Source organism: Gastrolobium bilobum, unplaced genomic scaffold (assembly GCF_033153095.1).
Source record: "Gastrolobium bilobum isolate Gb01-03AN ecotype WA unplaced genomic scaffold, APGP_CSIRO_Gbil_v1 utg3223, whole genome shotgun sequence".
Taxonomy (NCBI): Eukaryota; Viridiplantae; Streptophyta; class Magnoliopsida; order Fabales; family Fabaceae; genus Gastrolobium; species Gastrolobium bilobum.
This window is the reverse complement of record NW_026897393.1, coordinates 127,368-154,893: the sequence shown is the minus strand read 5'-3', so window position 1 is coordinate 154,893 and position 27,526 is coordinate 127,368. Positions and strand designations below refer to the sequence as shown.

Genomic DNA, 27,526 nt, shown 5'->3' with positions numbered 1-27,526 from the left:
TTTTTGTAGCGTTTTATGCGACTACATCTTACCAGCACTAAATCTCAGATTCTAGAAGAAAGATCAATATGCCATATGACAGAACTTTTTTGGTCTTCTGCAGTTCTCATATCAGAAACTTAAATCTTGATCCATGATATAGTTCCCAGCAATAAATATCCAGAGTGAGAAAACCACTCATCAAGCATCAAAGAATGCAGATAATATTGCTACATGTTTACCAAAAAACAATAAATCCATATTCAACCTTTGTATATGATTATTTCCTTTCTTTCCCTTTATAGAAATCCTAAGAAATTTTTTGAAAATATAACTACCCAGCTTTCCTCTCTTTTCCCTTTTTCCCCCTCCCTGATCAGCAATTTATGTAAGGTTCTTTTCTGTCAGGAAGCAAATCTGAGTTGATTACTTGACTTCCCATTATATTGAATAACTAAATTTGACCAACCAGGGAAATTCCATCTTCCTGCAATGTATTGTCTTTCATTAGTGCTGTCAGATGTTTCAAAGTTTGTGAAATTTCATCAGAACTAGGATGTGATATATCACCAGCAACAAATGAGTTTGTCTTTTGCCCCACTACAATCCAGCTACACCCAGGCATCTTTTGGATTTCTTTCTGTATCATTGTTCTCCTTAAATATCTAGCTTCATCCCAAAGTCCTGATGCAGCATACATATTTGAAAGCAGTACATATGGGGAAGAATTTTGTGGTTCTAGCATAATAAGTTTCTTAGCTGCCCTCTGTCCCCTTTTTTCATCACCATGTATTCTGCAAGCACCCAATAAATTGGCCCAAATCATAGCATTGGGTTCAACATCTAGTTTGTCAATGAACTCTTCAGCTTCTTTGAGAAAACCCCACCGACCTAGAAGATCAACCATGCACGCATAGTGATCTTCTCTGGGCTCAATGCCATAATAGTTTACCATGACGTCAAAAATTTGACGACCCTCAACAACCCACCCTGCATGGCTACAAGCGGTAAGCACTCCAAGGAATGTGACATCATCTGGTGTAACACATGATTGAGTCATCTCATCAAAGACCTTTAGGGCACTTTCTGCGTAACCATTTTTCGCAAATCCAACTATCATTGAGTTCCACGAAATCACGTCCTTTTTAATAGCCAATTCTTCAAAAACTTGCACAGAACTTTTTACTTCTCCACATTTAGAATACATGTCTACAAGGGCACTGCTGGTTAACTCATCTAAGTCAAGACCAATATGAAAAATTAGAGAATGTATCTCTTTACCATCTTGCAGTGAGGATAAGAGAGCACAAGCTCGAAGAACAGTAACAAATGTTGCTTGGTCAGGTAAGATATTGTTGTCACGCATTTCTCGATACAAGTTTAAGGCCTCATCACTGCGCTCATTTTGAGTGTGTCCTGAAATTAAAGCAGTCCAAAGTACAGTGCTTTTTAGGTTAGAAAACTCTGAGAAAAGATTGTTTGCATCAGCAATCCTTCGTGAATCCATATACATGCCCAACAATGAGGTACCTAAGAATTCACTGCCGTATAAGAGTCCCCTCTTCACAATAGCACAATGGATCTGCATGCCTAAAATTACCTTAGGAGGCCCCTTACAAGCTTCTATGAGGCTTGCATATGTAATTTCAGATGGCTTCAATCCCAATAGCTGCATCTCATGAAGAAAATTAATAGCTTCTTTTGTATTTTTCAGAGCATATCCTGCAATCAGAGCATTCATGGAGACCACACTCCACTCAGGCATGATAGAATAAATCTTACGTGCATCTTCAATGGCCCCACACTTGGAATACATGTCAATAAGAGAACTTCCAGCAAAAAGGTTTGTTTCTAAACCCAACTTAACTGACAGGCAATGGAACTGCAGCCCTGTTTCGAGTACCTTAACATTTGCACAAGCACTAAGTATGCTTGCCAAAGATACCTCGTCAGGTACTATGGCATGTAAATTCATTCTCTGGAACATATTGAAAGCATCAGTCTCCTCTTCTTCTTGCACGTATCCAACCATAATGGCATTCCAGGAAATATTATCCCGATATTTCATGAGCTCAAACTGTTTCCTGGCTTCTTTCAAAGCCCCAGCCTTAGCATACATATCTACCAATGCATTGTTCACACATAAATTGCTTGTAAATCTTTTCTTGATAATAATTGAATGCAACTGGCAACCGATTTCTAGGTATTCAAAGCAAGCACATGAACTCAACATGCTAGCGTAGGTAAATTCATCCGGTTCAATGCCGTGAGTTGTCATGCCGGAGAACAACTCCATGACATTATTTAAATAACCATTCTGTGCATAAACTCCAAGCATGGCATTCCAGACAACATTATTTTTCAGAGATATAGCATCGAAGACTCGCTTTGCAGCATCCAGCATTTCACACTTTCCATACATATTGATAAGAGAACTTCCAACGTATATATTGGAATCGAGACCTTGTTTGATGGCCTCTGCATGAACAAGCAAACCATGATCCAAGGCCCCTAAGCTGGCAATCGCGCTTAAAACACTCCCCAGTGTGGATCTTGAGGATTTTATACCACCCTTCCTCATTTCATGAAAGAAGGCAACAGCGTCCTTATAGTGGCCACTCTTAGCATGACCAGAAATCATGACATTCCAAGCCACAACATTGGGGGCGGGCATCTGTATCTGTTCAAACAATTGACATGCATCATCCAACTTCCCTAAAGTCATGTAAGCATTCAAGACAGTCACAAACGCCACTTGGTCTGTATAACAACCACCAGCTTTATTCTGCATTTTGTCAAACACGTGGAGTGCCTCCTCCGGCAAACCAACTTGCACATAACCAGAAATCAAAGCCGTCCAAGAAACAGTGTCCAAGTGAGGTGCTGCATCAAATATAGTCCTTGCATCACTGAGACAGTTGCATTTGGCATAGAGATGGATAAGAGCACCCTGACAGAATGAACTGGATTCAAGGCCTGTCTTAATTACACATGAATGAACTAACCTTCCAAACTCAATATTCATAAGTTTGGCACAAAGAGACAAAGTGATAGCAAAAGTGAATTCATTAGGCAATTGGCCTGAATGTATCAAACAAGTAAAACAGTGAAAAACCCTTTCAGATAACCCATGCCTTGAGTACATGGAAAGGAGGGAATTCCAACCCAACAAATGCTTATTATGGGCTTCCAGCTGATCAAACAGCTTTTGAGCAAAGGCCAAGTTGCCACACTTAGCGTATAGATCAACAATTGCATTAGCGACGAACCCTTGTGAGGAAATCCCATATTTGATGGAGTGGGCGTGAACAAGTTTGGCATCCACCACATGCGGCGAGGGGTTCTTGGCAATGTAAAGGTAATTGTATACACCAACACGAACACCATTCTCTTGTCCTTGTACCTGTGACTTTGGACACCCAACACTCGAATAACCTCGCAATAAAGATTTCACTCTAACTGCCACACGCATCTATCTATATATATATATATCTTGCTTTCTATTTCTTATTCTTACAAATCAAAACATCAAATCCACTCTCAACTCAACTCTCTATGTCTGTGTCTCTGTATTAAGAAGAGGCGCCATGATTACGGGATATTGAATTAGGATTTTAAAAATCTTATAAATCTTAAAAGATTATTTAGAATTTCAAGATTTTTTAAAAAGATTTTTTTTATAATCCAAATTTTATAAAATTGAATTTTAAAGGATTTTAATAGAATTTATAAGATTTGAGAGGATAATATGAATTTATAAAATTTTAAAAAATCATATAAATTTTTAATAAACTAAAAATTTATAAGAGTCAATAAAAAAATAATAAAGAAATGCAATGATATTAATAAATAAAAAAAACCTAATATAATTTTCTCAATCACTAAAACATAATATAATTTTTAACAAACATTCAAAATTAATGAGTAATAGCTTTCCACATATCTAAAGTTATACTAGTCTTCGGCTACGGCTGGAGAATACTCTTCAGATTACTCAAAAAAAAAAAGTTATACTAGTCATCAACGCATTAGTATTTTCTCATTCCTGCTCTTGATTTGACCAATGAATTGAAAATTATCTTCTTCATTTAGTATAAGAGCTATATATATATACACACACACACAAACACGATTATAAGACTCAATTTTTTTATTTATTAAAATAATTCTAAATTTGCATATAGAACCAAAAGTTCATGATTCGTTTGGAATTTTTTTCATTTGATCCTGGAAATCTTGGGGTTTTTGTTCTACGTGATAATAGATGCATGTTTTCATCAAGTATTCTAAGAAAATTTTGAATCTGAAATTCTGGATTTTATTACATGAAAATTTAGAAAATTTCTCAAATTATTTTCAATCGATACATTGAAACCTTAAATCAGTGTTTAAAAACCCGACCCGGCCGAGGTCAGGGGTCACGGGGTCACGAGTTCAACCGGGAGGGTCACGGGGTCACTATGCTGACCCGGTTTTATATATTAAAAAAATAAATATATATCCTATATGAAAATATTAAAAAACAAACCACCAATCATCAAAGATTCAAAATATACATAGGGGGCGTTTGGTTGAAGTTTTTTATTTGGTTCTCCATCTATCTTGAAGTGGCATTCTATGATTGCTTTGTTTGGTAGAAAGATTAAAAAATTTTAGCTATGCTTCTCTTTTTCCCATCCTTCATAAGTATGTGCAGAATCAAAAGCAAATCATGGTAGAACTTTACCATTTAAGATGTGGTATTCCTAGAAAACAAGCTAAAATGCAAAAAGGTGAATGAAGAATGTTACCATATTACCCTCTTCTAAGTACACATGTCTACATCTCTAAAATATCAAGGGTTATTTTTGGTATTTCAACACATTGACCTATCATTATTTCACCTTCAACCAAACAAAGACTCACAAAATTTAACTCAATTTCCCTGGTAAAATTTTGACCAACCAAACAACTTTTTTTAAATTTCCCTACCAAACTCATTTTCCTATCATATTACTGGTAATTGCATTTCTCTAGTAAAAGAAAATATCTCCTCTACCAAACGCCCCCTTAACATAATTCACCAATTACAACCACAAGTCAATATTACACAACCTAATTAAAGTATCAAGATACCAAAGTACAAAACTCATATTCTAATGGAGGCACTACATGATCCGGTTCTGCCTTTTTTGAGAAGGTCCCTGACAAAGGAAAATTTAAAGGTAGTAAGAATGAGTTTTTGTTTTCCATCGACGACCGTAAGGATTTCATTTGAATGGGTAAAATTCTTACCTTTCTTAGAAGATTCACTGCAGCGAGGTGAAGATTGAAGACATCTAGGTCAAGAGAACGATTAGATTTAGATTTGCAAGCATTTTTATTTTATTTTTTTAATAAAACGATGTTGTTTCATGAAATTTTTTTTTTTAAAAAAAGCATGCACTGACCCCCCCCCCTTTGACCCCTCTAACCCGGGAGTCACTGAAACCCGACCGGGTTTTGAGGGTCGGAGGGGTCGATATGCATATAGGGTCCGACTTGTGACCCCAACCCTGAGAAGGGAGGGGTCAGGGTTGACCCGGGGGGCGGGGTGGGGTTTTAAAACACTGCCTTAAATTGCTTTGAGATTTTTGAAAAATAAGTTTTTAGTTATCTATTGACATAAAAATTGTTTGAAATTGTTTCCTATAGCGAAGGAATTTCGTTTATGAATGTATTGTTATGAAATATAGGGTTCATATTATGAAAGTTTCAATCTTTCTTTAAATTGATATTGTTTCATTGATGTAAAACGAAAATTGGTTTTAGGATTTTAATTCCCTCGTTGTTTTTCCATTGTTTTATGTTATTTTTAATACAAAAATCACACTTTTTGTGTAAGAAAAATCGCGACCTATAACTTGAAAAATTAATTTTTAAACTTTCAAAACCTCTCAAAAAACGCTCAAAAATTTGTTGTTTTTGAGATGGATATATTATAATCGTGTTGGTTTGTTGTTTCTAGGTTATTTTGCGATGAAAATCGCTCAATAAATATTTATTTTTTTTGAGCTTTGACGAAGCTCCTAATGCAGAACCCGATCGGGTTTCAAGCGAGTCAATCCGTCAAAGGAGAAAAATAAAGACATTGCAATAGATAAATCGCAATAAATCCTAAGGAATGGGGTGAGATTGTGAGAGAGACATCCTATTTATATTTATCGCTAAAAAGTCTCACAAAATCTACACTAATAGAAAATCCATTAAAATTGTCAGATTTTTAAATATCACAAGATTATTTTTTCTTTGTTTAAAATCCTGATTGAAGACCGACGAATTTGGACGGACTTAAAATAATTTTTTAAAATCAAATGACTTTTTTTCAATTCTTTAAAATTCTAATTGAATATCAATAAAAATTTTTGTCCAAAACTAATCCATTAAAATTCCAATCCAATATATCCCCATAAACCAGGCATTGGCCATGATATTTAAGCACGTCGATTGTATTAAATTACGTGCTCAACGGCATTTTGCGCTTTCCCTTCCTAGTTACTGATAAATTAATGACTTAACACGCGCGCGGCTTCAAATCTTGTAAACATTTCTGTTCTTTTTTCCTTTTCCTTTCTCGTGTTCTATCCTGAACTAAAAAATAAATAATATTATTAATACAAAAAATTAAATTTACTTTTTTATTTATTTTATCAATTTCATCAAGCATCCACTATTTAGTTATCTATGAATGAATGGGTTATATTTTTACGTTGTTTGTTTGACAAATTTTCTGCTTGGATTTTACATTGTGATCTCCGTTCTTAAATCACTTGGAATTTACTGCCATATTAATATTGTCATATCATATTTTTTTCAAAATAATAAAAACCTTTATTCAGAATTGAAATATTTCACTACGATACATCTTGTTAAAATTCTAAGAGAGAGAGAGAATTGTTTAACACAAAGTAGAATATATAACACAACGAAATATTTCAAATCTATAGCTGTACATATTTTTTTTTTAGTTCCCAACCGGTTCATCTTTCCTATTATATTTGGTTGGAGTACTCGTTGGATCCTATTAAAAGGGGTCGCTCTTCTAATTTTTTCTTTTCATTCTCAAGATTGAAACTCGAGACTTTTAATTAAAGAATTAGACTTCTTATTATATGTGCGGAGGATGTTTGGTATTACTGTATATCTTTATCCTTTAACCATTAATTATTGCACTGATGCAGTAGCTTCCGCCAATCTAGTGCATAAAATATCACTATAAACTTTTAACAGATATATATTCTAGTTTTGTGCTTCTTTATCTTCCTCAGAAGTAATGTTTTCCCCCTTTTCAGCAGCCTCTTTTAGTTGCCGATCATCATCAACAATAATTCGTTTCCCCTTGTCATGTGCCTCCGACTCTTTTTCTTCAACAATCATTTTTTCCTTGGATGCAACAGTGCTGCTGTATAACAAAATAAGATACAAAGCATTTATTTGAAGTAATAAAAATGGGGAAAAAACAATTATAGAATCACTCTCTCTTTTTTCTTTTTCTTTTTTTAAACAAAAAAATGATTAGAATCTGTAACAACACCACAATATATAGAACAATACCTTGATTCTCCCTTTTCATGGGAACTATGAAAACTCTCCCGCTTGTAAGGTTGCACGCGGTCGATGCCAGCCACGTGTCCAGCAGTCTGAGGTTGATTAGGTAATGATATCCTGTGAGTGTGAGGAGGGATTTGCATAGTTGGTGGGTTTGCTTTGGTGGCTTGATCTCTGAAAAATGCAAGAAGTTGGTTCACAGCTTCTAGCTCTCTCAAAGATGATATTATTTGGGACCTGAGATTCAACTCATAACCAAGAGAGCCATGAACAGGGTCATTTCTCCATGATGTACCCTCTGCAAGTATGGAATCCGCAGCAGCTTGTCTTTGATGTGGTTCCACAGAACGCATAATATTCAGCAAGTTGTTAAGGCCAAAGAGCCTGTAAGCATTCTCGAATTCATCTGGCATATGGCCAGGAAAGTACTGCCCAAACTCGCAGTTACGACCATCGCACCTCCTGCGTTGCCGTCTACACAAGAGACATCTATGATCCGCATTCATTTTTTTTGTGTTAATTTAGATATACAAATGCTTATGCTTATGAATACAAATGCTTACAACCCGCTGTAATTATACACAAGACCCAACGAAATATTTGGTGACTACTTTAATTCTTAGATTTTGTTGAACCCATATATATCAATTGCATAATCAAATTTTCTATGGATATTAAAATTTATTATCTTGTTTCAAATATTAGATTTCACCCTAAAAACTTCATCGGTATCATCAAGACGTATAAAAAGCTTTCTATTCTTGCCATGATATTAAAAATATCAATTTATAAGTCTACCGTTTACAAATGATTCTTTACATAATGTAAATATTTGTATATCCTAACATTAACACATCTGTACACAAAATATTCGTAATCAATATAACTTACTTGAAGTTAATTATCATATATCAAGAAGGCTAGTAGTGACTATATTGTAATTAAAATTTAGTATATCAATATTTTTCGGCCAAAGAAAAAAATAAAAACAATATTCATATAATATAAAAAATTTCAACCTTGCTCTTTTATATGTATAACTGTTTTCTTACTAAATTATCATACACGCATTTTTTATTTTTTTTTCACTGCTATGGAGGTTTTTTCTCGTTTTGTTAAATTTTATTTTGCAATGCCTATAGTAAAGAAAATGCAATCTAATCTAATGATATATATGGGAATGAATTTTTAAGTAAATTTATTCAATTCAAAATTTCGATTAGCGTCTATATAAAAAAATCTCATCAATCAATCATTTTTAATATAGATCAAAGGTACTAGCTTAACAGGGGATGTATCAATATTTTAAGGTTGGAGTTAATTAAAAAATATTTTCTAACAAAAATTAACAAAATAATCCAATTCAAACCGATTCATGAATCGGTTTGAATTGGATTAATTTGTTAATTTTTGTTAGAATTGCGGCACAACAATTTTATATTTTGAAACAAATTAATTAGACAATACAACGAAAAATTAAAAACGATTGGATTAATTGGATCATCAATGTAAGGATACAGAGGTTCTCATGTAAGCATTTGTATATCTAAATTTTATTAATTTTACTTTATAATAGTGTAATGTCTTTCAGATATATATCTTAAAGAATATTAAGGGGAAAAAAGTGTAATAATACGGTGACAACATAGTATACATGTATAAAAATAGATCTTGTTAACAGATTTACAGATGCAGGATGAGCATTATTTAAGTAAACTTATTTGGTTGGTTTTAATTAAGGGATTTATAGTTCTTCTTTAACCGCAAAAGTTTAAATCTTTCCAGCAGACTCAGTTTGAGTAGGTCCTACAGATTAAAAAGAAAAGAAAAATAAAAGCGTAAAGATCGAAGGGTCAGCGGGAATGAATTTTGTTTTGCGGTTGAATGAGAAGTATAACTCCTAGTGACATATGGGAAAGCCCAAACCCATTAGGGATCCAGAGCAAAGCACGATGGGCAAATACCCTGCACAAGTCGCGATGCCTTCATCGCGTCAGACAAAACGCGATGCCCTCATCGCGTCAGACGAGACGCGATACCCTTATCGCGGATGAAACCCCCTCTAAGAAGAAAACTTAAGGCCCAATGCAATCTCACCGCACCTTTATTCCAATAAACAACATACAGCTCCAGTTTGCCGCGACTCTGCCACTAGACATTAGAGAAGATAAGGCTACTCAAGTCCCATGACTGACCTGCAGCCCGAACCTGGCCACTCAGAGGCCAAGCCGCCTTACTAAGGCGACATCATAACCACTATATAAGCAAATGATACAACACCAAGGTACGATCATCCTTTACATTAACATAATCATAAACTCCTGTCTCTGATAATGACTTAAGCATCGGAGTGTCTTCGCAGGTACCTCCCATTTGGTGTCAACGCGCCACAGTAAAGGACAAAGGCAAAGTAGGATCATATTGCTACTCCAGGCCCAGACCAAGAACGACGAAGGCAACTTAACCATGTGTGATTGGGCTCAATACATATTGGTCAGTCCATAGTGTATTTGGTCTGATCAACTCCCTTTCATTAAATGGATTATATTATTTAACACATATATGCTGGCTATTTTGATAAATATTTTTATTGTTATTTATATGAATATTTGGTTGATTTTTATTAAATGGATTTCATCATTTAACAGATACATGTTACTATTTTAATAAATCTGTTTTATTTTTATAATATATACGAGCATGTTGGTTTTGATTAAATGGGTTTCATTATTATTATTATTATTGGGTAAACAATGGGTTTCATTATTTAACATTTAATAACATATATTTTGACTATTTTGAAAAATCTGTTTTGCTGTTATATGTTAAATATTTAAACACATTAAATAAAACCAACCACATATTGAGATAATAATAATAATAATAATAATAATAATAATAAAGGAGATTAATCAAACTAGTCAACATGTATATGGTAAATAATGAAACCCATTAATTAACACCAACCAAATATTCACACAAAGAACAATAGAAAAGATTTATAAAAATAGTCATATATATGTTAAATAATCAAATCCAATCAATTGAAACATATTCGTTATCCACAAAAACATGTATGTAGATATGAATTTTTACATTATGCAAAAAAAAAAAAAAAAATTGTAAACTGTAGACTTATAAATTAATATATTTCAATTTAATGCCAAGAACATAAATCTTTTTATATGTCAAGCACATTTGAAACAAATTAATAAATCAATTTTCAGATACTTAGAAAATTTGATACTGCACGAATGTAATTGATATTTATGGTTTCATGAACAAAAATCTAAGAATAAATGTACCCACCCATATTTTCATATAGTCTTGTGTATATATACATCGGGTTATATATACGCATCTGCAATCATAAGCACAAGCATTTGTATATCTAGACACAGACACACACACAAAAAAGGTACACAGAAGTTCTCTAGTATATAAGAATATAACTATTTTTACTTTATTATAATATAATATGTTTCAGGTACACAGTTTGAAAATATTATGAAGAAGTGTAACAACACAGTGGCCACATAGTATAGTTGTATTATATCATATTTGGAAAGTTCAAAATAACAGCGGAAGTTCAAAATAATCAAATTTGGAAAGTGTTACCGCCGCACTTGTACTATGGACAGGTGCAAGGCTAAATTTATTACATTAAAAATAAAACCAAAGACTAAAGTTTAAATAAAGGAAATATGTCTTATGCATTTATTTAAATCTCATAAAATTTCTAAACTTAGAAACTAGCTAGAAATATAATATCCGAGTCGTGATCCTCACTGCCCACAGCTAGCCCCATCCTTTGCAACATGCTTCACTGAAAATCTGCTCCCCCGTGAAGGATCATTGCAGTTAAACAAACACAAAAGTCAGCAAAGCTGGTAATCCAAATCCGATATACAAAAATAAATAAATAAATAAACAAATAAAAAATGTAACTCATAATAATCCAAAATAATAATATAACTCAAAAATTCAAATCAAATATCAACTTGTTATTAATTATATTAATCTTTATTTAATTTAGTCTATTTAGTGGGAAGAGAACCAAGGTAGACCCGGAAAACCCTGCCAGTCACAAACAAATCACTTTGACCATAATCAATTCACATCTTCCTAGTGTGCACACCTCTTCCCAAAGTTGCTACTAGTATCCGGAGAACCCTGCCAGACACCACTTTGGAAAGAACAGATACAATCTTTTTCACATCAGTTTCGCATCGGAGGCATAAAGCCCAAAAGTTGTATTCATCACCTGGGAGGTACCATCCCAAAGCTATCTCTCACTATTAATTTTTTTTTATACAGACATAACAAAATTTTTCCAATATATTTCAAATATATGTAATATCTATTTTCTGCAGCGAATAATTAATTTCCAATTTACCAATATATATATATATATATATATATATATATATATATTAGTGCCTCGGTTTATAAAGTAAAGCACAGGATTCTAAAAAAAACAATTATAAGAAGGCACCTATTTGAAATAGGTTGATCACGTAAATCGAGAAAACAAACAACATTGCAAATATATGCATGGGAAATAGTTTTATCCAACTGTAGCAGATAATTATCTCATGTCAGTAAGACATAAAAAGACGTGCCTGTAATTTTTTTTCTTTTTTATTTTTCTTTAACTTGTGGGCTCCACATTTCTTGTTAGTGTAGGAAAAAAAACTTCTCTCATGTTAAATGAGAGAAGTATCACCCTATTACTAATCTGTAAATTGAAAGAAACGAATGAGGAATCTAATTTAATGGAAAGTGACGCACAAAAATCGAGAAGGAGATTTTTTTGTTTTGTTTTGTGAACAATGTTTACATATATAAAAATCTGACTGGAGCTCCAGATATGTAAACCATTGAAAGTGCAGCTCCCACCTGACAAAAGGAAACATCGACAAACCAATAAATATTCATCAAGAAGACCCAAATGCTCAGCCAAAATTTCACCTCCTTACAATTTTAGAACTTACATACCTTATCATCAATAATGTCAAATTTAGTGAGCAAGATCCCATCTATCAATCTGGGTGTAGGAGATGTTGAGAGGTCAGTAACTTCTGCAACAAAATAGATTGGTTCAATTACTATGATATAGGGAAAGCAAGAGAGAGAAAAAAAAGACAAACTCCAATTCCCAAGGCTTCTCCAACAAATAAGACCAGGTCGGGGTTGTTAAGGTAGATGAGCTTTGACAATGCTCTTATCAATGGTTCATCATCCTGAAAACCAGTAGTGACACTTCAGATGAACATAAAAACATTCCTCAATATGTCAATATAACGCCTAGGAGTTAAAATACGAACAAGTGCTTCTTCCATTGCCGCCTACATTTATTTCTTGAACCATGGTGTCAATATGAATGTTATGAAAGTGTATTTATAAAAAAAAGCCAGCATCAAATGTTAATAGGGTTGGGTGATAGAAACAAACATGCACTGTTGAAGATATCCTTGTAAATGAAGCTAGCTTTTTGCCTTGAAGACTTGCTGCCACTGATTCACGTAGTTTCTCAGCTATTTCCTCAGCCTAAGAGTGACACAGAATGTAAACAAAATTAGCTAGCTTAAGAAGAGCAAAAAGTAAGTCTTGTGAAAGTAAATAAACTAGAAATTTTACATGTGATATTAATTACATAAATATGATGTCACAATAAAATATTCAGTCAGGCCAAAGAGAGAGAGAGTTTCATCATAATCAAATGCATGATTAAAAGATTTCTCTTTGGAAAGCATTACTGTACAGATTTTGACTCGATACTGAACCACATGCACAACAGATCCTCCATAATAATAGTGGGTACAATCACTAGTGTTTGACCTCCAGAAGACACATATTTGGCAAATTTTCAAGGTGTAAAATCTTGAAGCATACAGCATAATTGTTTCTCTTCTCAGTTGAATAACATACATAAAAAAGACTTTGCAGCAAGGCTTTGTCATATTTGCTTGTTTTATGCTTACAAAAATTTGAAAAGATTATATATAGTGACATTAAACCTCTGTCCTGAAGACATGATTTTCATAAAACTTGATAACCCAACCAAGGCTGCCAATGGGGTGTGTGTGTACTGTGTAATAAAGCAAGATAGGCATGTTGTGATGTTATTAATATTTTCATATTTCATGTCTTTGGGGATATGGTAGAGGTAAGGGGCAATAACATATTGAAAGCAATCACACCACCATTTTGACAAAATAAAGAAGATGATACAGATTTAAAATCATCATTTTCATTAATTAATTTATTAAATTCAATCACGAGCTCAAATACATTTAATAAGAATTTTCTCACTGTTCCCCCGCACTCCGGATTAGTCCCATAGCCGGCTCAAAGAGTCGAAGCTCGTGGGGATACCGGAGGGAGCCAACTCGTCTCAAAGAGATAATTAGGGTTGGGTAACTCCAAAAAAAAATAAGAATTTTCTAAAGTAGAGTTCCAGCAGTATCTCAGTAATATGAAGCTCAGCCAAGCCAAGCAATAAGCCCACTTCAGGAAATATATAACCAAAGTAGAGTTCATAGTCATCGCCGTTGTCCAATCGATCAATTACCTTGCATACTTGTGTTCTTGCGCTTGATTCAAGACAATGTTAACATAATAGTTTGTCCCTCCACTGGATGGTTTTACTTTTGCAGAGAAATCAAGCATTTGAACAAATAAATAAAAATAAGAAACAGAGGGAAACTTTGTGATTAGCTAGACTTACTAGTCATGGCAAAAGAGCAAATAAAGGTGCTAAGTGAACTAGATGCAGCAAAAACGCAATTGTATCATTTCACAGCTATAGTTATTGCTGGAATGGGATTCTTCACTGATGCTTATGATCTGTTCTGCATATCACTTGTTACAAACATATCTTCTTATTAAATCTTTTCTGTATACTTACCTAAAAAAATCCATTGCTTAAAAGAAAAAGACAACAGCTTTGAAAGTAATTTTGGAAAAAATTTACAGAACATAAGACTTTTCTTAAATTTGTTTTATATTTTCAGCTTTCAATCACAAATTTAATTTAAAAAATAATAATTTGTTGAGCAAACAGTTTAAATTCCACAAAAAACGCTCATGATTTTCTTATGGTCTTACTTTAGTGTGAATCTTAAACTGAAAGGTGTAATTATGCTTTAAGTGTCACAACCAACAATTGCTCCCTCAAAAGCCTTTCAAAAATGAAAATCAATACAAATTTAGTAGATTTTAGAATCAATAATGTTGTGTTCCTATAGCACTACTCAGCACACCAAAACCAAGCATGAATAGAAAAGAGCGACATGGACAAAAAAAAATAAAATAGAAATGAGATGCATCAACCTAAATAGGAATTAAGCATCACCCTCTCATCCAAGGTTGCACAGTCCCAAAGATATTGACACACCAGGAAACCAAATCTAATGAGGAAGAAGTGAAAAATACCTCCTCAAGAAAAAAATAGCTTCGAGCTCTGCATTCTCTCTTGCCAAATCCAAAATTGAGGAAAAGCATCATGGCGTACATAGAATTCGAGCTCAGCAATCTCGCGGCAGAGTGACCAACAACCTGCGAAATTCCAGTGACCACAACGTGTAAAACTGCAGAATGAGTTGGGAGGGAGAGAACACATAGCTCAAAATCATGGGAATGAAGAAGGACCAAAATGTGTGGGTGGAAACCCTAGGAGAGAGAAGGAGAAGAAGGCAATACATGTGAATGGGTTTCTGGATCCATGAAATGCAATGGAAGGTGGAGTGTGAAAAAGAAGAGAGTGGGAGCTAACAGTTTTGGGTTCTAAGCCAGGCGAAAATGATAATGGCCCGAATTATAGGTAAGATAATACTAACTAAAATATAACTAATTTTGATGTCTGTTTAGTAAATTTGGACCCTTTCTTTATTTTTTCCACGAGCATAGAAACCGAAGCTATGCATCATATGGCTAAATACCATTTTCCTTGTACTAGAAGTGGCGTTCTCTCAAAACGCTAAAAATTGTATATTTTCTGGGGGTTTTATTGAACTCCACTAAAAAACCTCCACAAATCACCTAATTTTTTTTGTAGTGAAGCTAATTTTATCAAGTTTGACCTCTAAGCTCCAATTTTAATAAAATAATATCTTATTATTTTTTAATAAATTAATATATTGTTATTTTGCAATAAAATAATATCTTGTTATTTTTTTGAAATCTTCCATCTTTCCATTTGGCAAAAACATATTTTTTTTAACCCTAAATTCGCTCGTTGTCACTATTTTTCTCCCTTCCTCCATTCGCCAAATTTTGTTACTCTTTCGCCATTTCTCAATTTTTCTTCACTTTCTAAGCATCTATCGCTCACCATTGACTCTCAAGATCTTCAAGGCTCATAGTAAGTCTTCATTCTTTGTACTTCTTGCTCTTACTTCTTTCCAAAAAAATTATTAAAAAAACAACATATTATTTGACTCACGGATGTTTTATACATCTATATATCTTGTAAGCATTCTACTTCCTTGCCATTTTTTTTGTTTTTGGTTTCAAGCAACATAGTTAAATTGTTAATATTTTGAGTTGTTGTGTGCATAGAAAAGAAAAATATTACCCCAAGTTAAACATAAAAAGGAAACAAAATAATTATTTTATATTTTACGGAGGGCAGCGTGCAATTTTTAAAGGCTTGGTAAGCTAAGCCAAACCTTGTATTTTTTAAAAACATGTCAGACCAAACTTACAATTTGGCTTGTATAAAACTAACTGGCCAAACCAAACTTGAAATAAACAAAGCTCATTTAGGCTAAAGTTCGATTTGTCCTGTCTCATTTACATCCCTACTCAGATGAAAAATTAAAAGGAGATAAGTTATTATGCTTACATTTTTTTTCCAAATACTTATCTCCAACACCATTGTATTAGAATTTCAAAAGAAGAAGAGAAAGAGTGAAACTTAATTGAGATTGTGATCTAACGATATTAAAAATGAGTAGACAATATAGAAATGAAAAAAGATTGATAGAATATTTTTTTTTTTGGAGAATTGATAGAATATCTTATCCCTAGAAACAGAAGGCAATTATTATGATATTTGTTTTTTAGTGGATTTCCATTTGAAAAAAATAAAATATAATGATGTTATTGTAAATTTAAAATATTGAAAAACGTAATTGGAAGGCAAAAAGTAATGAGTAAACACCTTTTTTGGTCCCTGACAATATTTACGAAATCTTTTTAGTCCCTGACAATAAAAAAGGACCAAATTGGTCCCTAACAGTATGTAAAAAGGGCCACGTTAGTGACGGAGAAGTTGACATAAGGACTAACGTGGCCCTTTTTTCATAATTTTAGGGACCAATTTGGTCCTTTTTTATTGTCAGGGACTAAAAAGAATTTCGTAGATATTACCAGGGATCAAAAATGGTGTTTATTGTAAAAGGAAAAAAATAATAAAAAAGAAAAAGAAAAAGGGACACGGATTATAGGGAGGAATCAAAGGGTGATGGCGCAAGCAAACATGATAGTCACATGAAACGGCACACACCTCCTCATCACTCCTGAAATTCAAAACGTCTCAATTATTTTCAAGACCCGCTCTCTTCCCTTTTTTTCTCCAACTACTCTCTCTCTCTACTACAGAGAACAACAAGCAACAGTTGCATTGCAATTGCATTTGCATCCTTCCTTCTCTCTCTCTCTCTCTCTCCTTCCATCGGCAGTCAGAAATGAGTCAGTTGCCATGCGACAGCGAAGGCGTGTGTATGGTATGCAAGACTCAGCCCTCCGAAGGAGAGAAGCTCAACTGCTTCACCTGTGGCACTCCATGGCATGTCGCCTGTGTTTCCAACCTTCCAGCCACCCTCGCTAATACTGTTGATTGGGTCTGTCCTGACTGTTCTAATCTTTTGGTACCACCACCACCTGCCTTAACCCCAAATGATGCCTCCGGTAACCTGATTGCTGCCATGTTAGCTGTGGAGAGTGATGCTTCTCTCACTGTAGAAGAGAAGGCCAGAAGACGCCAAGAGCTGATGACCGGAAAGACCATCCCAGAAGAACATCTTGACAACATCAAGAAGAACGATGTGTCTGAAATCCTCAGTAGGACTCTCAACTGCTCCATCTGTATTCAGCTACCGGAAAGACCGGTCACGGTATTTTTTTTTTTTCTTCATATTTTTTTTAATTTTTCACTGTCATTCATTTCAACCATTTGTCCCTGTTTTTTTTTTTTTTTTTCCGTTCAAAGCACCGAATAATTTATTGGATGTTTTAATTTATTCCAATTAATGTCATTGACTTTGGGACACACTTAGCTTGAATGGAATTAAATGCCCTTTTAAAAATGTAATTTGATTTGCATAGATCCAATGGAGGATGATTGTTGTTTGTTTGGCTACATGGCTAAGGCGCACCTGGGATTATAGATTTACATATACTATCCGACGAATTTACAATTATAATGGATTATATATATATATATATATATATATATATATATATATATATATTAAATATTTACTCAAACTCATGACTGAGAATGGGAATGTTAATGTGAATGCAGACTCCGTGTGGGCACACTTTCTGTCTAAACTGTTTTGAGAAATGGATTCGGCAAGGGAAAAGAACTTGTGCCAAATGCCGTCAGAGTATCCCTGCAAAAATGGCAAATCAGCCCCGTATCAATTCAGCATTGGTATTTGCTATTCGTATGGCAAGGGCATCCAAGAATAATGGTGGCGGAGGGCCTTCTGGTGTTCACCATTTCGTACATAACCAAAATAAACCAGATCAGCCATATGTTACGGGCCGTGCACAAAGGAATGGTCGTGCAAATGCTGCAAGTGGAAAGATTTTCGTAACTGTGCCTTCTGATCATTTTGGTCCAATCCCACCGGAGAATGACCCTGTGCGGAATCAGGGTCTGCTTGTCGGTGAATCTTGGCCAGATAGGCTGGAGTGCAGACAATGGGGTGCTCACTTCGTTCCAGTTGGTGGCATTGCTGGACAGTCAAATCGTGGTGCACAATCAGTTGTTCTTTCTGGAGGTTATGTTGATGATCAGGATCACGGAGAATGGTTTCTCTACACAGGAAGGTTTATACTTTGTAATAGATAATCCATTCGTTCAATTCTAGTTGTTATCTTAACTCTTTTGGTTCTTCACATGTCCCTTTCTCAATACTGAATGCAGCGGTGGCAAAGATCTTAGCGGCAACAAACGCACAAACAAGACACACTCTTTTGACCAGAAGTTTGAAAAGTACAACCGGTCACTCCAAGTTAGTTGTCTAAAAGGTTATCCGGTTCGAGTTGTGAGGTGAGCACCTACTTGAACTTGCAAGTTGAATTCTTTCAAGTGCTTCATATCCATATTTATGCGCTCAGTTTGCTAACATCTATTGGGATAAATCGGCATGCTGTTTAAAAGTATTAGCATGCAATAGCAAAATTACTATTGTACTTCAATCACCTTGGGAGGGGAGGATATTGTAGTTGTAACTGAGTTGCTTTTGCACCAGTTTTGGTTCTTTGAGAGTCCACGGGCCTATCAAGTTCAGGATGCATAGGGAAACTTCGCATCAAACTGCATTTTAAAATTAGGCAGGGAACTTCCATTTAGATCGTGATGGTCATCCTGTTATTTTTCTTTGCCAAGACTGCGACAGCTTCTGGCTCAATTGGAAAAAGCAATGTTAGACTTATTACTGATAGTAGCTCAGGTACTATTGGATCGAAAAAATCGTTGTCATTTAACTTTTAGTCGAAGTGAGATTTCATTAAATTGCTAATGCGCATGTGTTTATCATTGATATGACTGAGGTAGCATGCTGTTGTAAATTTATAAGGAGGAATTGTATAATTATTACAGATTCGTTTCTCTTTTACTAGAAAGATTATGATATATCCCCATCCCTTAAAGTTTATTCTAGTGGGAGGTTTAAGGGCAAGGTGAGCATTCAGGATAATATCAGCAACAACCTCACAAAGGCTGACTCAGCAGCAAAACCGTTAGGAGGGAACATGCCACCCAATTCTGTTAGGCATGATTAAAGGGCACGTTGCTTAAATGGAGAGAAAAGAGATTCAGAAGAGAAGCCTGGAATTGGGACTATTTTGAGCTAGGAGAGAGCAGCACCACTTGAAAGTGCTGATAGTCGGATACTATTTCCTTCTTGTGGAGTTTATTCCCTTTTCTGTACTTGGAGCTTTTCTTGTTCATATTTTGCTGCATCTTGTCCTTTATATGACTTCTGCAGGGTACTTGTCTTTCTTTTTCATATAAGATATTGAAAATCCAGAAGTTCTCAGGGAAAATTTCTCGTGTGTCTTTTCATAAGTTGCTACTGATCCAGTTCTTATTAGATTATGATAAGTTAGATTACACGATCTGATTTGTTTCGTATTTGTTTTCCTAGAATCAACTCTTTATTAGGAAAGTAAATGTTTACATAAAATATATTGTAAATATTTGTACATGAATATTCAAGTAATAATATTCAATATTTCAGATTTTAACTGGGTATCAAAAAGCTCCCGATTTGGGAGATTTTGCCTGTACAAAGAACCCTAGTTTGCTTCATTGTGGTTGCCGGCTTCATTGCGGCCTAGCTCTCTTGCCTATTGTTTGAGTCTTCATTGCGCTCACAGAATTTATTTTCAGACTTCAACAAACCTTGACTGTTTTTGCTCTCTGCCAGCCACCTTCAGCCACCATAGTTGTTTCTCTGATTGCTGAGGCTACTGGCACGTCCACTGTGACTTGGTTGTCCATTCTCAGGGGACCACTGCTGGAAAGTCACCAATGAGCCCTCAACCATTGTCCTCCTCTCAAACAGTCTTCTTCCTCTCTATGAACTCAACTGCCCACTGCACCTTTTTGAGATAACCAGAACTTAGTCCTAAGGGTGTCAGACAAGGTACCAGTCCTCAGCAGAGCTGTCACACCTACAACCTCTTATTAACTCTCTCGCTAAATTCTAACTCTTGTTCTCAAGCCATGACTGATAAGGACTTGTGTTATCAATTTTTCAATGCTTCTCGTACAACCTTTGAACATTCATGTGTTATTGACTCTGGTGCTATCATATGGCCTTTCATTTTCCATATTTTGTGTCCTTTCAACCTTTTTCTGGTAAGTATAGTATATTATTAGCGTGAATAATGGCTCAATACCTTGGTCGGTGATTGTAGTCTTGTGGTCAACCTCCACCATTTCCTATACTAAAAAAATGTACTCCATGTTCTAAAACTTTCCAATAATTTGTTCTCCATTGGTAAAATTACTAAATACCTAAATTGTGCAATAACTTTTTACCATTTTCATTGTGTAGGGGAAGAGGGAACCGTTGATAATGAAAATGAAAGGGAAGATCAAAAAGTTGGAAGAAGAAAGACTAACACTTGAAATTAGCTAAACATTTTATCCTAACAATTATAGAACCATAATTGATGGTTTTAGGTCTCTTATCTGTTCTTCTTCCTAATTGAAATTGATTATTCAAATAGATGGGGGAAAACTAATGAGCTCAGATATAAATGAGCTATATAGAAGAGTTATCTGTTTGAACTCTTATAAATCTATTAAAAACAAGTAGATCTATACTGGGAAATTAGTAATGTGTTAGAATGAAAAAGAATGGGAGGATCAAAAACTTGAAGGAAGAAAGAATTTTGTGATTTGATGCTTGGAATTATCTAAAAGTTTTATGCGAGCAATTATAGAACCATACTAGATGGTTTTATGTCTCTTATGCGTTCTTCCTCCTGAATCCAGATCGATTATTCAAACTGATGAGGAAAACTAATGAGCTTAGATATTAATAAATTGTATAGAAGAGTTATCATTGAACAACACTCTTATTAATCTATTAACAACAAGTAGATCTACATTGGGGGAATCATTAATGTATTAGGAGAAATTGATACTAGAAGTCGTGGATACACTTCTTTGTAGTGGAATCCGTGGACAACCAATAAGGGACTGTCGTAATAAGGTTTACAAATCATTTTCAAATATAATTGAGGGCAAAGAGGGGGAGATTTCGCGAGACTCTTCTTGACAAACCAGCGGCAATTCTAAAATAGCACAGGTCTATATCAAAAAGAATCATTCGATACACTTTTTGGAAAATATAGGGATATTAGACAACATTTCAAGCTTTTTCATCCGCACAATCTATTTTTATGGAGAACTATTAAAGTTTCTTTACAACAAATACAAACATGAGCAAACTTAGTCAACCAATAAGGTCTTGACTAAAGGTCTCAAGAAAAAAGTTGAAGATTGTAATGATAGATGACCGGAATTGCTTGATCAAGTCCTATGGGAATACAGAACCAGTGAATCTCTGTTTAGACTCATTTATGGGGTTGATGCAATGCTATCTGTGCAAGTGGGTGAACTCTCTTGGAGAAGAACCCATGTCCCAAGAGAGCAGTTAGATCAATTGATCTACTAGAAGAAACTAGAGATAAAAGTCATCCAGTATTGAAGCCTCCGTACAGAAAGCAACCCTCGATACAACAAATGAGTAATTTCGCGCAACTTCAAAGCTGGCGACTTGGTACATCGTCGGGCAGACATAGGAAATAAAAATGCCGAAAATGGAAAGGCGATGACAACAAAACTTAGGGTCTATGCCTGACATATTAGGTGTCCTAGCAAACAAATCTTTGTTGTCTTGCAACAATTTGATTAACTTGTTTTTCATGAAAGGCTCTAGTCAAGTCCCAATTTTGGCAGTTTGACCTGGAGTTTTGCTTGGAACCAGATGTTCCAAATCGCCATTAGGGGTTGGGCATAATTCAATATTTTCATCTCTTACGTCCATCTCGGTCAACAAACCTTAGAAGGCAACTTCTTTTCCTTTTTTGGCCGGTTCATCTACTTTCACTCTATTTTTTCCTGGAATCATTGTCTCAATCTTATGAGAAATTTTTAGGCTTTCATTCTAGAAGCTCTGAGCAGTTTGTTGATTCAATATTTCCATCCTTTGCTACAAACTTCAAGGCCAAGTGCGGCATAGAAATAATAGAACCAAAGTGCCTGATTATAGTTGGCCAACCCAGTATAATGTTATAAGCAGAGGGGCAATCCAGAACTAAAAACTTGATAGTTGCTGACAAAGAATTTTTACACAAACTTTAGCTTGATTCAAAGAATTTTTTATGCTTAGATTTAGATTTAGGAATGCATATCTTTATATTTAGAAAATTTAATAAATAAGAAATAATAAATGAGTCATTAAAAACTACCAACATAACAAATAGAGATAACATCAAAGCGATTCCTTGAATGTTTTTTTGGACATTTTTCAATGTGCTGACTATTCATTGAACATGAGAAGCTACTTTTGAAAGAAATCGAGGAATTTCTTGGGATAATACAAGAGGCAATTGTTCTTTTTTCTTTGATATATGGTTAGAAATTGAGGGCGAGCCTTGGAGCAGTGGTAAAGGTCGCAAGTTCGAGTATGGGATATAGAGTCTTTGCAAAAATACAAGGGCAATGTTGTTTATAATTGACCCTCATCCCTATTCTCGCAAGTCGAGGAACCTTGTGCAACGAGATTTGCCCTTTATATGGTTAGGAATTCATATGGTTTTGTATTGAGAGATCCATTAGACAAAAAAGAAGAAAAAACACGATGTTTCTTTTGTTCTTTTCTATGTAATATGGTTTGGAAGGATAAACTGAACAATTGCAATATGATAGAAGCAAGTGGAAAGGTGGGTTTTCACGTCTTTTAGGAGTATGCAAACCTATAGTGGCTGAACTATCGGGAGCCTTAACTAGGATTGAATATGCTTGGTTCCTAAAGCTAAAAAGTGTCATTTTCGAAGGAGATGCCTTGACCGTTATCTCCATTCTTACCAAAACTGGTAATAACGCTCGAGAGTAGCATTTAATGTCCAAAATTAGAGCATGGATGGCAAAGGTTTGGAATGTCCAGTTTCAGCATGTCCATCTTGGGTACATTAAAATTTTAGTCCTTCAACTTCCTATATTCCCATCAATGTGATCCCCATTACTGCTGTACAAATCTGTCACTTTTTTCTTCGTATTTTGACAAAAAGGTATAGTCTCTTATCTTCTCATCCAAGATGGGAAATAGGCCTAGAACTAGGGGGAGGAAGTGGGTATGCAGGTTTCCCCCTTAGGAAGGTTTGCTTACATCTAGTGAGTGAAGGTTGCGTTGAAGCTCTAGATGACTCGATAACAAAAGATATTGATGCATACAGAAGAATGAAAAGCACATATCGGTTTAGTTAAGGATGTCAGTTGTAGTGCTTTCAACGGTAGGGGAGTTTTCTAAGGAACATCTAGGGTTGCTAACCGACCATAAAACCCAGTTTAAAAAGTAGAAGGATGATTGGAGTTCTTAAGGAAGAAAGAGAGTAGTATATAATCTCCTCAATAGACTTGATGGTTGGAATTGTTAAGGAACAAAAGAGACTTGAATATTGTCCTCAACAGACCTGAACAAGGTAGTCTAATTCGAAGCTGCTAATTGCTTCTCATCACTCATCAGTCTAGTTTTGAGACTGGCTATAATGAAGGCATTTTGGCCACCCTTCTTTTTTTCCTATTGAAGTCTATGTTTCAATCTTTTTTTTAAGAGAATCTGTTGAGTCTTTTTATTGCATTGATTCTTTACATTGTGACGCTTGTGAATTAGCTAAATATCAACGGGTAATATTTTCTCCTAGTTTTTATAAAAGTGTTCAGCCTTTTGTACTTATAAATCTTATGTTTGTGGCCCTACCCTTGTTGAATTTCTCCTAAAAATTGGTTTGCAACTTTTATTGATGACTGTACTTGATTATTATAGGTTTGTTTTTCTTTTATTAGATAGATTATGATTCGACAGATTATAGGTCTTATTTGCTTTGTATTTATTTTCCTATAATCTTCTGTTTATTGGGAAACTAATTTGATAAAACTCAACCATAAATGAAGATATAAAAATGGAAAAGAAGCATAACATTGTATTATTAATATTAGAAGATAATATAAAACATTAAAAAAATTATCGTCCAGCTTATGTTTTTGGGTTGAATTAATTCTTTACAACTTAAAACATAATATCTGTGTGGAATAAGTGAAAATAGTAGATAAAATAGCAAAAATAAAAAGTTAGAATTTAATTTAATTCAATATATGGTGAGCTTTAATAATCCGCACTGTGTCATTTACGCATAATCTCCAGATCTCACAAAGAAAAGCGATCCTCATATGCCCCCGAGAGTGGAGTGCGGTATGATGGAATTTATAGAATTGAAAAATGTTGGCAGATAGCAGGATTGCAGGTAGATATGTGCCATTTCATCATAGTTTGATTGCCTCTCTGTCCAGTTCTTGATTTCATGCAGTGTATCTGATGATATATTCTTGATTAGGGTTTCAAAGTTTGCCGGTATCTGTTCGTTAGATGTGACAATGAACCTGCCCCTTGGACAAGGTACGTACTTTTCTGTTCTGTAGCACATTTGACACTAAGGCTTTTTGATGTTCTATTTACTCAATTATCTTAAGCGGAAACACAGTGATGATCATGGGGATAGGCCCAGACCCTTGCCAGCCATTCGTGAGCTGAAAAAGGCTACAACTATATTTGAAAGGACCGAAACTCCATCTTGGGATTTTGATGTGAGTGATTGTTGAGGAACTTTTTTCATTTTTCAAATCCCTATTCATTTGGTGCTCTTTGAAATTTGAAAATAATTTCATTTCTTCTCAACATTGTGACAAGATTATATTATCTGAAATATAGATCATACAATTGGAGATTTTCAAATACATTTAATCAGTATATGATTTCTTTAGGAGGAAGATTCTTGTTGGAAATGGAAGAAACCACCTCCTCCTAGCGAAAAAAAGGTACAAACTCAGGAACCCGTGGAGATTGCAAGGTTAAGCAGAGAAATAAGGAAGTCCCAAACTATCTCAATCAAGGAACAATTGAGTAGAGGTATTCTGTCTTCCTACCTTATACAGTGGTCGACTTACCAGTTCAGCAGCTTCAGTTTGGATCTTCCATTTAAATGGTTAATCTTCTGAGTTCTGAGTAATGCCCATTAATACGTTCTTATCTATTTTTATTTTTTTGGGGTCATATACAGGGTTCTCGTGCCTAATATGCAGGCAGGTTATGGTTTCACCGGTGACAACACCGTGTGGTCATAGTTTCTGCAAATCGTGTTTGGAAGGTGCTTTTGCTGGTCAGGCTTTTGTGAAAGATAGAAGCAGGGGTGGGAGAACGCTTCGGTCCCAGAAAAATGTGATGAAATGTCCTACTTGCCCTATTGACATCTCTGATTATCTTCAGAACCTTCAGGTGTGTCATGATTTGCTCTTGTTATCTGGGATATTGCCATAATGTTTTCCTTATTGCTATGAACACAGCTTAGAGCTATGGTTTCTTAATTGGTCTGGTGGTGTGATTGTGTGACAGGTTGATGTAGATTTGAAGGCTGCGATTGAGTCACTGAAAGCCAAGGCTGAAGAAAATGGAGAATCGGGGGAGTCCGATGAGGATTCAGATGGATTACAGGAAGATTCTGCTGGCACGGATGAACATACTGGCTCAGTGAACAAAAATTCTGTAGAGGAGTTGAATGATTCACCTGAAGGATCTGATGTGGGTGAACTCAAAGTGACCAATGAGGTGCCAGATCCAGCAGTGAAGCGCAATACAAAGAGAAAGAAAGCTGATTCTGGAGAAAAACTGCCTGAAATGAGTGATGGTAAAATGGCTAAAAAGGGCAAAAGATACAGTAAGAGAATGGCTGAGAAAGCAGTGGATGAAGGAAATGATTCTCCGTCAAGTCCTCTCAATCTACCATTAAATCATGACTGAGTGAGGAATGCTAACCATTGAACCATCTGCTAGTCGGATTATGGTATGGTTGTCTCCTTAATATGCTGATGCAGTGATGTTTCATTATCACTGTTGGAAGAATGGAAGTGCTACAAGGACAATTATTATTTTAAGGACATTTTTTTTTTGGGTTGAAGGTACTGGTTTGAGTAGAAGGTCATCTTCTTCTTCTTGTGTTATCTTTTTGTGTTTGTTCATGGCTTTATGTGAAATGAAACTATTAAAACCGATTATTGTCAGGTATATTTTGAGCTTTTATCTCAGCTCTCTTTAGCGTTTATATTTGATGAGCATGTTTGAATTCCGTTTGCAGCCTACAAAAATCCCGAATGAGGCTGCAGACTTGATATGAAATATATGTCCAACATGTTTGATAAATGTAAAGTAAAATTAATTATGTCAAAATCATAATTGTTTTGTCCAACTACAAAAATAAAATTTCGTTATTTTCGTGATAAAGACAAGATTAGATAAATGACTTTTGATAAAAATATTTTTATTTTACTACTATTTTAACAATATGTATGTATCTGTATGCATAATTACATGTCTAGGAGTGATTTCTGTTACTTAAATTAAACAGTATTATTTTTATTAGAGTGACTTTTTACATAAATTAAAAATTCAAACAAAATGAAGTTAACAAACTGTAATTCAAGCAAACATTTGGAGAAAATTGGAACTGAAGGTGATAATAAAGTTTATATATTTACATAATAATTGGACAATGGTGGAATAAAATGAAGATTTCCGGTGACGTATTTACTTCAACCGAATTATATATTTATATAAGTTTGGTTTTAATGATTTTACAATTAAAAAGTGTTTCAGGGAAAAAAAGATTTTTCATTAATATTTTAATTATAATTTTTTTTTCAAAATGTTATAAGTGAATTTAAAGAAGCATAAAAAAATTACTGATAACTTGTGGCTGATATAACTTAATTCGAGTTGGGCTAGCTCCGTTTAGTTTAGCTTCCCGTGGAATCTATTTGCCCTTTTTTTTTGCCGTTAAGTCTAACCTGAACCAGATCTTTACAGTGGTTATGGTATAGGTAAAATAAACTTGACATTAAAAGAAATTTAAGAGAAAAAAGCTGATATATTAATAATAAAAGATATAAATAGTA

The 27,526-nt window shown here is 34.6% G+C and overlaps 4 protein-coding genes across 4 annotated transcripts; 1 reads left to right on the top strand and 3 right to left on the bottom strand.

Annotated features, from left to right (window-relative positions):
- Window positions 1–280: 280 nt before the first annotated feature.
- LOC133306551 (pentatricopeptide repeat-containing protein At3g09040, mitochondrial) lies at window positions 281–3,451 on the bottom strand. The gene is made up of 2 exons (XM_061506884.1): window positions 550–3,451; window positions 281–466 (listed from the first exon to the last, which is right to left on the bottom strand). Exons 1-2 carry the CDS (start codon window positions 3,449–3,451, stop codon window positions 384–386), a joined length of 2,985 nt encoding a protein of 994 aa, XP_061362868.1. The 3' UTR covers window positions 281–383.
- Window positions 3,452–7,236: 3,785 nt separating this feature from the next.
- On the bottom strand, window positions 7,237–8,051 carry LOC133306525 (LOB domain-containing protein 22-like). The gene is made up of 2 exons (XM_061506854.1): window positions 7,552–8,051; window positions 7,237–7,399 (listed from the first exon to the last, which is right to left on the bottom strand). Exons 1-2 carry the CDS (start codon window positions 8,049–8,051, stop codon window positions 7,237–7,239), a joined length of 663 nt encoding a protein of 220 aa, XP_061362838.1.
- A 3,119-nt stretch (window positions 8,052–11,170) lies between these two features.
- LOC133306549 (uncharacterized) lies at window positions 11,171–15,356 on the bottom strand. Its single transcript, XM_061506882.1, has 7 exons — window positions 15,250–15,356; window positions 14,983–15,105; window positions 13,000–13,095; window positions 12,692–12,788; window positions 12,544–12,653; window positions 12,386–12,444; window positions 11,171–11,379 (listed from the first exon to the last, which is right to left on the bottom strand). Exons 1-7 carry the CDS (start codon window positions 15,271–15,273, stop codon window positions 11,331–11,333), a joined length of 558 nt encoding a protein of 185 aa, XP_061362866.1. The 5' UTR covers window positions 15,274–15,356; the 3' UTR covers window positions 11,171–11,330.
- Window positions 15,357–17,237: 1,881 nt separating this feature from the next.
- On the top strand, window positions 17,238–26,632 carry LOC133306526 (E3 ubiquitin-protein ligase ORTHRUS 2-like). The gene is made up of 9 exons (XM_061506855.1): window positions 17,238–17,666; window positions 18,077–18,609; window positions 18,707–18,832; window positions 24,726–24,825; window positions 24,916–24,977; window positions 25,063–25,165; window positions 25,343–25,487; window positions 25,639–25,853; window positions 25,971–26,632. Exons 1-9 carry the CDS (start codon window positions 17,238–17,240, stop codon window positions 26,373–26,375), a joined length of 2,118 nt encoding a protein of 705 aa, XP_061362839.1. The 3' UTR covers window positions 26,376–26,632.
- Window positions 26,633–27,526: the final 894 nt, after the last annotated feature.